The following is an 11724-nucleotide window of genomic DNA, read 5'->3' on the forward strand; positions in this document are numbered from 1 at the left end:
AAGTCTCGGCCCCCAAGAACGATGACTTTCCCCATGGCTATCCTCCTTCAGTTACCTTCCATGCTCTAGCACCCCCTAGTTTGAGTTTGTTTGCTGTTGTTGTTTGTTGTGGGGTGGTATTTGTTTTTTCCAAGATAGGGTTTCTCTGTCCTGGAACTCACCATATAGAACAGGCTGACCTCAAACTCAGAGATCCATTTGCCTCTGCCTCCCAAAGGCTAGGATTAAAGGCGTGCACCGCCATCGCCTACGCCCAGTTTGGGTTTTTTTAATCAAAATTTCACTGTACAGCTTGGGATGGCCCTGAACTCATGGTTCTGTCTCTGTTTCCTGAATGCTGGGAATAAGCTACTACACCCAGGTGTATTCTAGGATTTGGGGTTAGAGGTGAGGTTGTGAGGTCTTTATTCCCAAAACTAAACTAACCCATAACTCATTTTGAAGCCTAGACTGGCTTGACTGATCCACCTGCCTCTACACTAATGCTGGATTTCAGGCTGGCATCACCTTGCCAAGTTCTTATTCTAGTTTTGAGGTTAGGCTTTTGCCTTTCCTAACTCTCATTAAAGCCAGGTGCAGTGGCGCATGCCTTTAATCCCAGCACTCGGGAGGCAGAGGGAACCAGATCACTGTGAGTTTGAGGCCAGCCTGGTCTACAAAGCAAGTCCTGGACAGTGAAGGCTACACATACCTTGTTTTGAAAAAAAAACCAAAGAAAAAGTTTTTCATTAAAAAAAAAAAAAAGAAAAAAAGAAATCCAGCTGGGCGTGGTGGCACATTCCTTTAATCCCAGCATTTGGGAGGCAGAGGGAAGCAGATCACTGTGAGTTCAAGGCCAGCCTGGTCTACAAAGTGAATCTAGAACAGCCAAGGCTACATAGAGAAATCCTGTCTGGAAAAACAAAAAAATAAATAAAATAAAAAGAAAGAAAGAAAGAAATTCACCCGGGCATGGTGGCACACGCCTTTATTCCCAGCCGACGCAGGTGGATATCTGTGAGTTCGAGGACAACCTGGTCTACAAAGGGAGTCCAGGACAGCTAGGGCTACACAGAGAAATCCTGTCTCAAAAACAAAAAACAAAACAAAACAACAACAACAAAAAAAATTCGAACTCTTCATGCAGGAAAGTGGTGTGTGCATTTGGCTCTGAGTTTCGTCTTGCTACATCTGTTTCCAGACTCTTCTTAGCAATGGGCAAGGGGGAAAAAAAACACTAAGATTTAAGCTCCTGCAATCCATTAATCTAGACAGTGGCTGTAGGTCAGCGTCAGATCCCTTTAGAGCCGATGAGAAGGTATACACTTTGGGGTAAACAGACTTTATGCAAGGTCATGATGCAATCAGATTAAAAAATTCTAGGGCTGGCTGGGAAGACCAGTAGGTAAAAGTGCTTGCTGCACAAACATTAAGTTCTCATTTCAAATCCTCAGAACCCACGTAAAATCAAACACACGGACACAGCATGCAAAGTCCAGTGCTTCTATGGGAGGATGGCACGGAGACAGAATTCTCACAAGTGTGGAGAATAGTGAGCCCCACATGCACAGTGGAAAGACTGTCTCAAACAAGAAGCAAGGACCAACATTCCAGGCTATTCTCTGACCTCCTCAGGCATATGCCCTGAAATGCACACACCCTCATTGGTGCCTATGAATATGAATACAGACATGCACAAAAACAACTTTATGCACCTTTTAAACTTTTTAAATAGTCCCTCTCTTTCACATAATAAAGAAACTGACTTTTTTGTTGTTGTTTGGTTTTTTGTTTGTTTGTTTGGTTGGTTTTATGAGACAGGGTTTCTCTATGTTATCTTGGCTGTCCTGGGCTCAATTTGTAGACCAGGCTGGCCTTGAACCCACAGTGATCATCCTGCCTCTGCCTCCCAAGTGCTGGGACTAAAGGTGTGCGCCACCACGCCTGGCTAAGAAACTGACTTTTAAGAATACACACAATACACACACACCACACAGGTCCTCAGTTTGATAATTTTTATCAACAGAATTTTGAGGTTAGCAACTGGCCTTAGCCATTCATATCCTTTGCCTCAGCCTTAAGTGCTGGGATAGCATCATCATGCCTGGATACAGCCTAATTTGAAAATTAAAGAAAATCACAAGTAAAGGGAATGTTTGCCCAGTAGAGTGGTAAGTACTGAGTTCAAGGGCAGTCTGGGCTACTCTGATTAACAGAAACAAAGACCCGAGGACGGCGGACACTCAGTGCTAGAGAACTTGCCTGACAGAAACAGGACCTTGCTTCCTTCCACCCTCAGCACCAAGGGAGGAAAACTGATACCATGGTAAATGCTAACTAGCAATTTTTCTCACAGAAATTGCAGCATCAATGCTGAAAGCTAAACTACAGTCCTGCACAGATAAGTTACCTAACAACCTAGCCAACACAAAGACTCCCCAAAAGGTACCTCATTCTCTCCTGACCAGCTGAAACCCAGGAACTCTAACCCCCACACTAACTAGGCAGAGTGACCATCACTCATTAAGCACTAGAAAGCTAACCCTGAATTGCTCCATTGTTGCCTATAACTTGCACAGGACAAAAGCTAAATGTTCTCTGAGTTTGGTTCAACTGGTTTCAACCTTTTTTTTTTTTTTTTTTTTTTGAGACAGGATTTCTCTATGTAGCCTTGACTGTCCTAGACTCGCTCTGTAGACCAGGCTGGCCTCGAACTCACAGCAATCCGCCTGCCTCTGCCTCCCGAGTGCTGGGATTAAAGGTATGTGCCGCCGCCGCCGCCGCCGCCACCACCGCCACCACCACCACGCCCAGCAACCTCATTCAAGGACTTCTGCTCTTTCTGCTTTTATCTATAAAAATAGCTGCAGGAACTATTTCCTATAGTTAGGGGATGGTGTGATGGCACAGTGAGTGAAAACACTTGTTGCACAAGCCTGACATCCTGAGGTTGATCCCGGGGACACTTATTTAAAAAAAAAAAAACAGTTGTGGCATGCATCTGTAATCCCTTTACAGCACTCTGAAGATTTCTAGCTAGCTAGCCAGAAGTACACCTGGCAGAAACAGCACCTGGCTCCAAAACAAAATGGAATGAGAAAGCAACTTCTGAAAGTTGCTCTCTGACCTCTACAGCAGTGCAGCAAGTAGCACATGAGCACTTGCTCACTCCCCAACCCAATACACACAAACATAGGCACAAATAATAGCTTACTTTTTTATTTATGCCCTGGTTGTTACGGCTTTACACCCCCCCCAAAAAAAAGTAGTCCTTAAATTCAGGAAAAGTTTAAATGATTTTTAAATTTTGTGTAGGCAGATTATGCATGTCCATGTGTGTGAATGTGCCGCATGGATGATGTGTATGCAACTGTGTGTGCTAGTGCACCTACCTGTGTGAGTGTGACAAGACCAGAGGAGGGCATCAAGTACAGTCCTCTATCACTCGGCCGTATTCCTTATGTGCACGCACACTTTCTGCACTAGGCTGGAAGCTGGAGAAAGCCCAGGAATGCTCCTGTCTCCTTCCCTGCTCAGTGCTGGGACTACAAGGGAACATGCGGCTATACCCAATTTGTTATGTGGTATTTGAAGAGGAACTCCAGTCCTCATGTTTGCACAGAGAATAGTTCTTAATCATAGAGCCATCTCCTCGTCCCTTAAATGTTTAAGATTTCTTTTACATGTGTTAAGTGTTTGCATGCAGAGATAAACACCATGCTCGTGCCTAGAGCTACAGAGTTCAGAAGGCGGCCTCAGACTCTGTGGAACTATTTATGGTTGCTTGTGAGCCACCTTGTGGGTGCAGGGACTCAACACCTGAGTCGTCAGCAAGAGGAACAAGCGCACTTAATCTGAGCCATCTCTCCAGGTTTTTGTTTTGTTTTTAGGCAAGATCTTACTAAGCAGGCCTGGCAGGCCTGGAGCTGTTTATATATATCAGGCTGGTGTGCGATCTGCCTGTCTCTGCCTCCTGCCTGCCTTGCCTCTAGAGTGCTGAGAGAGTAAAGGTATGGTACCACACTAAACCCTCACTAATTTATTTTTCTCTATAAATTCTCACGTGGACCGATTAACTCAGCAATGGGTGGCTATAAAGATGGTCCAGTAGCTAATGGCACTTGCTGATCCTATAAAGGGCCCAGAAGTTCGGCTGCCACATCTAGACAGCAGATTACAACCCTAACTTCAGTTCCAGGACATCCAGTGCCCTCTTCTGGCCTCTGTGGACAAACGGCATGCCCACGGTCACAGACACACATGCAAGCAAAACACAAAGTGACAATAAATCTGAACAAAATGAAAAGAAAGTGACAAGTCTATAAGATGATGCCATTATTGCACATAAACCATTCAGTTATTAGGTTCTATATGGATATAACATATATATACATACACACACCCACATGTTTATATATATATATAAAATGTTAAACCCTCTAAAGGCAAGTTCCCATTTTGGCAAATTTCTGCATACCTATTATTCCTGTATTCTAAACACCTTTGAGGTTTTTAGAGTTTTTGTTTTTGCTTTTCAAGACAGGGTTTCTCTGTATAGCCTTGGATGTCCTAGACTCATGTTGTAGATCAGACTGGCCTCGAACTCACAGCGATGCACCTGCCTCTGCCTCCCGAGTGCTGGGATTAAAGGCGTGAGCCACCACACCTGGCCCACCTTTTGAGTTTTACTGCCCTTAAACAAGCAAGCATACTCATAAATTTGTTCACATAATCCAAATTGTTAGAGTCCAGACTTCTACAAATGGTCTTCTGATCCCCACACCTGCACCGTACTATATCATGCATACATGTGTGCAAACGCACATACAAATGTTTAAAAACTGAGCTGGGCTTGGTGGCACATGCCTTTAATCCCAGCACTCAGGAGGCAGAGGCAGGCAGATCACTGTGATTTCTCGAGGCCAGCTTGGTCTACAAAGTGAGTCCAGGACAGCCGAGGCTAACTCAGAGAGACCCTGTCTCGAAAACCAAAACCAAAACAAAACAAAACTGAGCAGTAATGGTACACACCTTTAATTCCAGCACTAGGAAGGCAGAAGCACCCTGATCTCTGTGAGTTGGTCTACAGAGTTGAGTTCCAGGACAGCCAAGGCTACAGAGAAACTCTTGGGGGGGAAAAAGAGCCAGGTGTGGTGGCACACCTTTAATCCCTGTGAGCTCTGTGAGCCCACAGATCTCTGTGAGCTCAAGGCCAGCCAACGCTACAGTGGGACCCTGCCCCACCCCCAACAAGCTCTGTTGTCATTAAGCTCCTCCTCCTTGATCACCAAGAGTGGAATTAACAAGCTCACTCAAAGATGTTTACTGCATGACAACAGCCTTACACTAAGTGGCTATAAAAATGTAGACGAAGGATCCAAACAAACAACCAAAGGAGGATAGATAAAAATAAGGTTAAAAACAACCTTTATTGTGCCATCCGGGGTTTGATTTAAATCTGACTTTTGGTCATTGTCAAAGGAGAAAATTGTGACTTTGTCTAATTGCAGCCATGTTAGATAGAAAGTTAATAAAGCCATCAAATATATTCTATCAAATGAGAGATTCCAAAAGATATTTACTGAGCAGCCAACTTTTTTACTAATATTAATACCCCTAAAATTACTCATCTCCAAATATTACAAAGTGAAAATAACACTTGGACTTGAACAGCTAAATACTCAAAAAGGAAATACCTGCATTTTAAAGAAAATAAAAAACAACTAATATTAATTTTAGACTTTAAAGGTCTCACCTCAGAAAATAAGCTTAGCTATCCCTTATACTTCTTTGAAATAGGTTTATTACTGCCTTGACTCATCATTTTTATCACACTATCTTACTATATTTTCACAAATTTCTGTCAAGTTCTATGCACTCATATACAAAATCATGGATACAGCCTAAGTTTTCACAAGCCAAGCAGCTTAAGATCCTCACTAAGAAAGCAGGTACAAACTGACTATCTCAAAGATACAAAGCTAAGAACAAAAGGAAAGAGAAATGCTTTCCTAATTCTCCCCTTACCTACTCAAAGTACACCACACTCTCCAAATCCCTTTATTTTAGTCACTAGAGGTCCAAAAACTCAGTGAACTGAGCTCTACAGACGTGGGCATTATAAAGCTGTACCATGGTAAACATTTCATTTTTCTTAAGGATTTATTTTGTTGCTACCTTTGAACTATTGAAACCACTTGTTCCCAGCTTTCCTAACACTAAACACTTCCTAAACAAAGACTGTTTATGTCTCTTAAGGAGCCTTTGTTGCAGGACCCTTCTATTCAAGAGCTACAACTTCTGGGTTTTCTTTTCTATGCTTATGTCAACAGCTAATACTAGCAAACTCTGGCACACTGGTATAGGAGTTTGTTAGACAAAGGAGGAAGCCAGTCCCCCACACAAAGGAGGGCTCCAAAACAGCACTGGTTGTGTTTGTACATTATTTCTTCCTCTTTACCCCTTTCCTCTCGGGCTGTACTATATAAGATTTTCGGTACAAAATGGTGGCCATCATGTGTGACAGAGTGGGAAAAAGCAAAACACACACACAAATCCTAAAGACTGTCATTAATCTGCTAGCCCAGATGAGGAAATGGGTAGCCAAACCTAACCAAAGCAACACTATTTTTCCAAGAAAATAGCTCTATAAAAGGCAAAAGAGGCAAGATAAAGGACTTACTCCAGCTCTAGGATGCCACAACGCCAACATGGAGGACAACGCACAGGAACCTAACTCCTCTTATATTTTGGTTTCTAATAACTTATTCAAATTTCCTAATTTCTGAATAAAATCCCATTAACGCAAAACATCCAATATTCGTATTCATCTTTCCTGATACATTAAGATAAAGCTAAATCGTTCATGATCTATTCTACAAAATTCTTCTAATCAGGCAAGGGTGTAACTTCTACAGGCCTACACTAACAGAAATGGACCTTCCGTTAAGCTACAACAATCGACCCTGTCCACTTCACCTAGAGAAATGAGTCTATTTCCAAACAGTTCCCCCTTACTAGCCGACCAGGCCAGTTACTTTCTTAAGCTTTCCATTTCTGTTTTCGAAATTGTCCAAGAGAAACTAAAATATGGTGTCTGCATTTTCATTTTATTTTTTGGAGGGGGGTATGGGAATGGAGGAAGGATAAGGTTTATTTATTCAGGGATCTCAAACAGCTAGTCTGATACAGAACTACATACACAATCCGGCAACTCAAAATGCCATTACAAAGAGCAAGTTTAAGGGAGAAAGGGGTTAAGGGGCGGGGGTGTCTTCTTCCACTTGTGTGGGACGCAGGGGATAAGACAGAAAATTCTTCAACGGTAGGCGAGGCAGTTAAACCTTTCCAACCGTCCCGGCCGGTCCAACGGTCGTTTAGGCCAACTCAGACTTAGGCCATCCCAAAAGGTAGGCGAAAAACCTGGGGTGTCGCAGCGCATCCAGTTCCGGCTGCGGGGGGAGGGGGCGGGGAGGGGGAGGACAGAAAAGGGGTGGGCCGGGCTCTCCGCGGACGTTGCAGCCGTTAGGGCTATCTTCAGGGACACCCCACCCCTCACAGTCCCCCCGCCCCAAGCTCAAGGCACTAGAGCCACCCCACAGGGGCGAGTAGGGAGGGTTAGGGACTAGGATGAAATCTCCAAGAGCTCGTCTGACATCTCCCCTACAAGCACGGCCTCTCCACCTCAGCCCCAGTCAGGCCTCCCTCGGGAGTCGAGGGGTCCGGCCCGAAGTGCGTGCTGGCGCGTCCGTCAGGGCGGGCGAGCATCGGGGGGCCCCCGCCGCCTGTCCTACCCCCCCTACAGTCCCCAAAGTGCGCCCCCCGACCCCTGCGTCCCCCACCACACAGCCCCTCCAGGCCGGACCCTGCGGCTCCTCCCCGCCCCCAGTGGCGCTGGCCGCCCCCTGCCCCAGTTCTGCCCCGGGACTCCTGAGGGCCGAGGGACCAGGTGGTGGTAGGGGACCCGGGTCCGGAGGGTGGGGCGCTCAGGTGAGGGCAGCTCCGGGCCGACGCCGCCACCACACAAAGGACCAGGGGCTCCCGCCGCCATATTGAAAACTTTCCTCTTCACACGACAACTCGCAAGTCCCCCCACCCCCACCCATCACACACCCCCGCACCCCGGGGAAGAGGCGAGGACCAGCCAGCGAGCAGTGCGGGCCCAGAGCCCTGCCTCCGCGTCCGCGCCTCAGCCGGGCTCCGGGGGACTCCCCAGCGACCACCCCGGCGGCTGCCACCACTCCAGCCCGCACCGCTGCGGGGCCGTGCAGCTCACCAACCCCCGGAGCCGCCCCGAGTCGGCCCTCGGGCCACCCTGCCAGAGCCCGCAGTCCTCCCCGCCCGCATCCCACCCGGGACAAGCCCCCGCGCCTCCGTGCGCTCGCCGACAACTCCCACCCTCCCAGCAACCCCAAACTTGACTGGGCCCCGCGGGGCGACCGCTCCCCGCCCCCGCGCCTCGGGCCTCCCGGGCCGTGCGTCCTCGCTCCCTCCCCGCCCCCCACCCCAAAGCCGCGAGCAGGATCCGGGGTGCTGGCTGGCTGACTCACCGGCGGCGGCCGCACCTTACAGATCCCAGTCTGCTCGGCTATGGGCCGGATCTTGTGGATGAAAGCGAAGGGGTCCGCGAACTCTTCCCAGCTGGGCTCGAAGACCGGACACTCGGGGGGAGGCAGAAACTCACCCAGCGGGCCCGGGCTCCCGAGGGGCAGAGCCGGGCGCGGGGCTGGGAGCAGCGCGGTGGCCGGCTCCATCACCGCGACGTGGGCAGGGGCGAGCACAGGGCAGCCTCCGCAACCGCGGCAGCGAGCTCCGCTCCGTCCGAAACCCGTGCACAGGGACAGCTCTCGGGCGACAAGTCCGACTTCTACTAGCAACGGCAGCACCTAGGGCTCTTTCAGCCTTCCTCCGACGACGTCTTGCCGCTACCCCACGCCGTGCGCCTCCGCCGACACGGCGAGGAAAAAAGTCCCCACTGCTACCCCGAGCCAGGTCTCGCCCCGCCCCCGAAGCGGGAGGGGCAGGGGCCTTCCGCCTGGGATGGGTATTTTATCTTTAATGGTTCCGTTGACCACTGAAGTTTCAGAATTCTTGCTCTCAAGAAGTTAACAGTCTAGTGGAGGGAACAGATCTATACTCGATCGTTCAATCACGTCATACACTTTGCCACGAAGGATTTACATAGTAAAACCCGAGAGGCACAGTATTGGAATTGATGGATTAGCCGGGTAGAGAAAACAGCTCAAGCACAAGACAGCAAGGACAGTTGCAAGGAGTAATAATGAGGACAGTAATAACTCGTCGAGCCCTTGCTTATCCTAGATCCTGTACTAAATCCAAGTGCTTTGCGGGACTGTTAATCTGTGAGGTGCTTAAGCATTTGTCCAAATCCAGTAGTTCAGACTATTTATTGGAAGGGGTGGATAGCTGCACAGAAGTCTACAGATACATGACAACGTTAGATCTGAGTGATTTTGAAATTATCCAGTCAAGGAATGACTCGGCCTAAATAAAGTCAACAGCTATTGATTGAAAAGAAAGGATGAGCCTAGCCAGGTGTGGTGGCACACGCCTTTAGTCCCAGCCACTCTGGAGACAGAGGCAGGTGGATCGCTGTGAGTTCGAGGCCAGCCTGGTCAACAAAGTGAGTCCAGGACAGCCAAGGCTACACAGAGAAACCCTGTCTTGGGGGGGGGGGGGAATGGAAGGGTGAAATTGTAGGAAATAAAAGACTACGAAGGTCATAGGACACCCTATTAAAGGCCTGCACCCTGCCTGAGTAGATGGTAAAGAACTTACATTGCTGGAACAAATGTCCAGATAATGCTATGCACAAGACATTCGAGGGAAGATGTGTTCATGACTGAACAGGTTGAGGCTGAGATGGCTCTAGTGTACACAGCAGATTCCCAACAGGCTATAAGGCACAGCTCTGAAGGAAAGAGATCAGAACTGGAGCTATAAGGAAGCAATGGAAGTTCTGCAAGGTTAACTAGGACATACAAAGATGGTGAACAGACCCCAGGAAAAGTCAGAAGAAGGTCATGAACGGAACCTTGTGGAAGGACTGTTTGCCACTGTCTCTGTAGTGGGTCCAGAGCTCTCCTAGCCTCAAGGTTTAGAGTTTTGGTGGTGGTGGTGGTGGTGGTGGTTTTTCAAGGCAAGATTTCTCTGTGTAGTCCTAGCTATCCTGGAATTCCCTCTGTAGACCAGACTGGCCTCAAACTCAGAGAGATCTGCCTGCCCCTGGCTCCCAAGTGCTAGGATTAAAGATGTGCACCACCACACCCAGCCTGGGGTTTAGTTTTTAATAGGACTCATGTAGCCGAGGCTGGCCTGGAACTCTCTTTGTAGCCAAAGATGACTTTGATTTCCTGATCCTCCTGCCTTTACCTCTTAGGTGCTTGGATTACAGATAGATCCGACTATGCTTCCTCAATTTAAAAAAGGAAGCAGCTAGGTGTGGTGGTTCAGGCCTTTAATCCCAACACTTGGGAGGCTCAAGCCAGCCTGGTCTACACAGCATTCCAGGCCAGCCAGATCTACAAGATGAGTTCCTTCATCAAAAAACAGGGAGCATGGAAAGATGGCTCAGCTCGCTAAGGACGTTTTTGCTTCCGTCTTAGAGGACATAAATCGAATGTCCAGATCCAGTGTCCATCCGCTCACAACTGCCTCTTCCCTCCAGCTTCAGGGCATCTGACCTCTTCTGGCCTCTACAGGCCACACATGCATGCACACACACAAATTTTGAAATATTTTTAAAATATAAAAAAATACAAAACACGGGCTAGAGAGATGGCTCAGTGATTAAGAGCGCTTGCCTGCTCTTCCAGAGGTCCTGAGTTCAATTCCCAGCAACCACATGGTGGCTCAAAACCGTCTATATAATGTGATCTGATGCCCTCTTCTGCAGATAAAGCACTCATATACAATAAATACTTTTTTAAAAATACAAAACACATTTTTCCATAAGCGGGGAGCCTCATTCTTTAATAAACTCCCCAGAGATGCCTGGCCTCTGAACAGTTCAGCAATTCCTACAAAAGTTATCCTTTTCTTAGCTCCCCAGGGCTTTGGAGCCTAAATAAGCCTTTTTTTTGTTTTGTTTTGTTTTGGTTTTTTTGTTCCTGCCTGCAGATAAGATGGAACCAGAAGAAGCAGGGAGCAATCTATTCAAAAATCGTTGTAAGATAAAATGATACACCAGGTTATACGGTCATAGGGAGACCTAGGTAAGAGGTATTGAAGAATATGGAGTTTTTGTTTTGTTTGGTTTGTGTTTGTTTTGAATCGTTTCACGGACTAGCCTGAAACTCACTCACATAGACCAGGCTGCCTTCAAACTTGGAGGTGCTAGGATTAAAGGCATAGGTCACATCATCCAGCTTGATTTTTTTTTTTTCATGATCATATATTGAGGAGAGGGAAAAATCCAGACAGGATTGTATGCTTGTAACCAAAGCTGGCCCGGAGTTCTCAGTGTAGCCCAGTCTGACCCCATTCCCAAAGGATGAGATTTCAGATGACCCATCATGTTGACTGAGCGAAATCTTTTATTGTTGCTCATGGCACTTGGTGGCACACAATCATGTGTGTCTGAGGGTCTTCCTGGAGCTGATATCCTGTCATGTTCTCTGCCTTGGGAAAGCGCAGGGCTTCCACCCTTGACGTTGGCATCCTACAAACCAAGTAGGTTATAACTTTAAGACTTCTGGGTACACATGAATTGTGGGTATATAACTG

General features: G+C 47.4%; 1 protein-coding gene across 1 annotated transcript in view; it reads right to left on the minus strand.

The window, feature by feature from the left end:
• Positions 1–8883, minus strand: part of KDM5B (lysine demethylase 5B) — a 69883-nt gene extending 61000 nt beyond the window's left edge. Inside the window, exon 1 of the mRNA XM_084796134.1 lies at positions 8529–8883. Coding sequence (XP_084652260.1) covers positions 8529–8732 — 204 coding nt within the window. The 5' untranslated portion in view covers positions 8733–8883. The remainder of the gene's footprint in view (positions 1–8528) is intronic.
• Between the last annotated feature and the right edge of the window lie 2841 nt (positions 8884–11724).

This window comes from Acomys minous (genome assembly GCF_964271855.1).
Source record: "Acomys minous genome assembly, chromosome: 1".
Lineage (NCBI taxonomy): Eukaryota > Metazoa > Chordata > Mammalia > Rodentia > Muridae > Acomys > Acomys minous.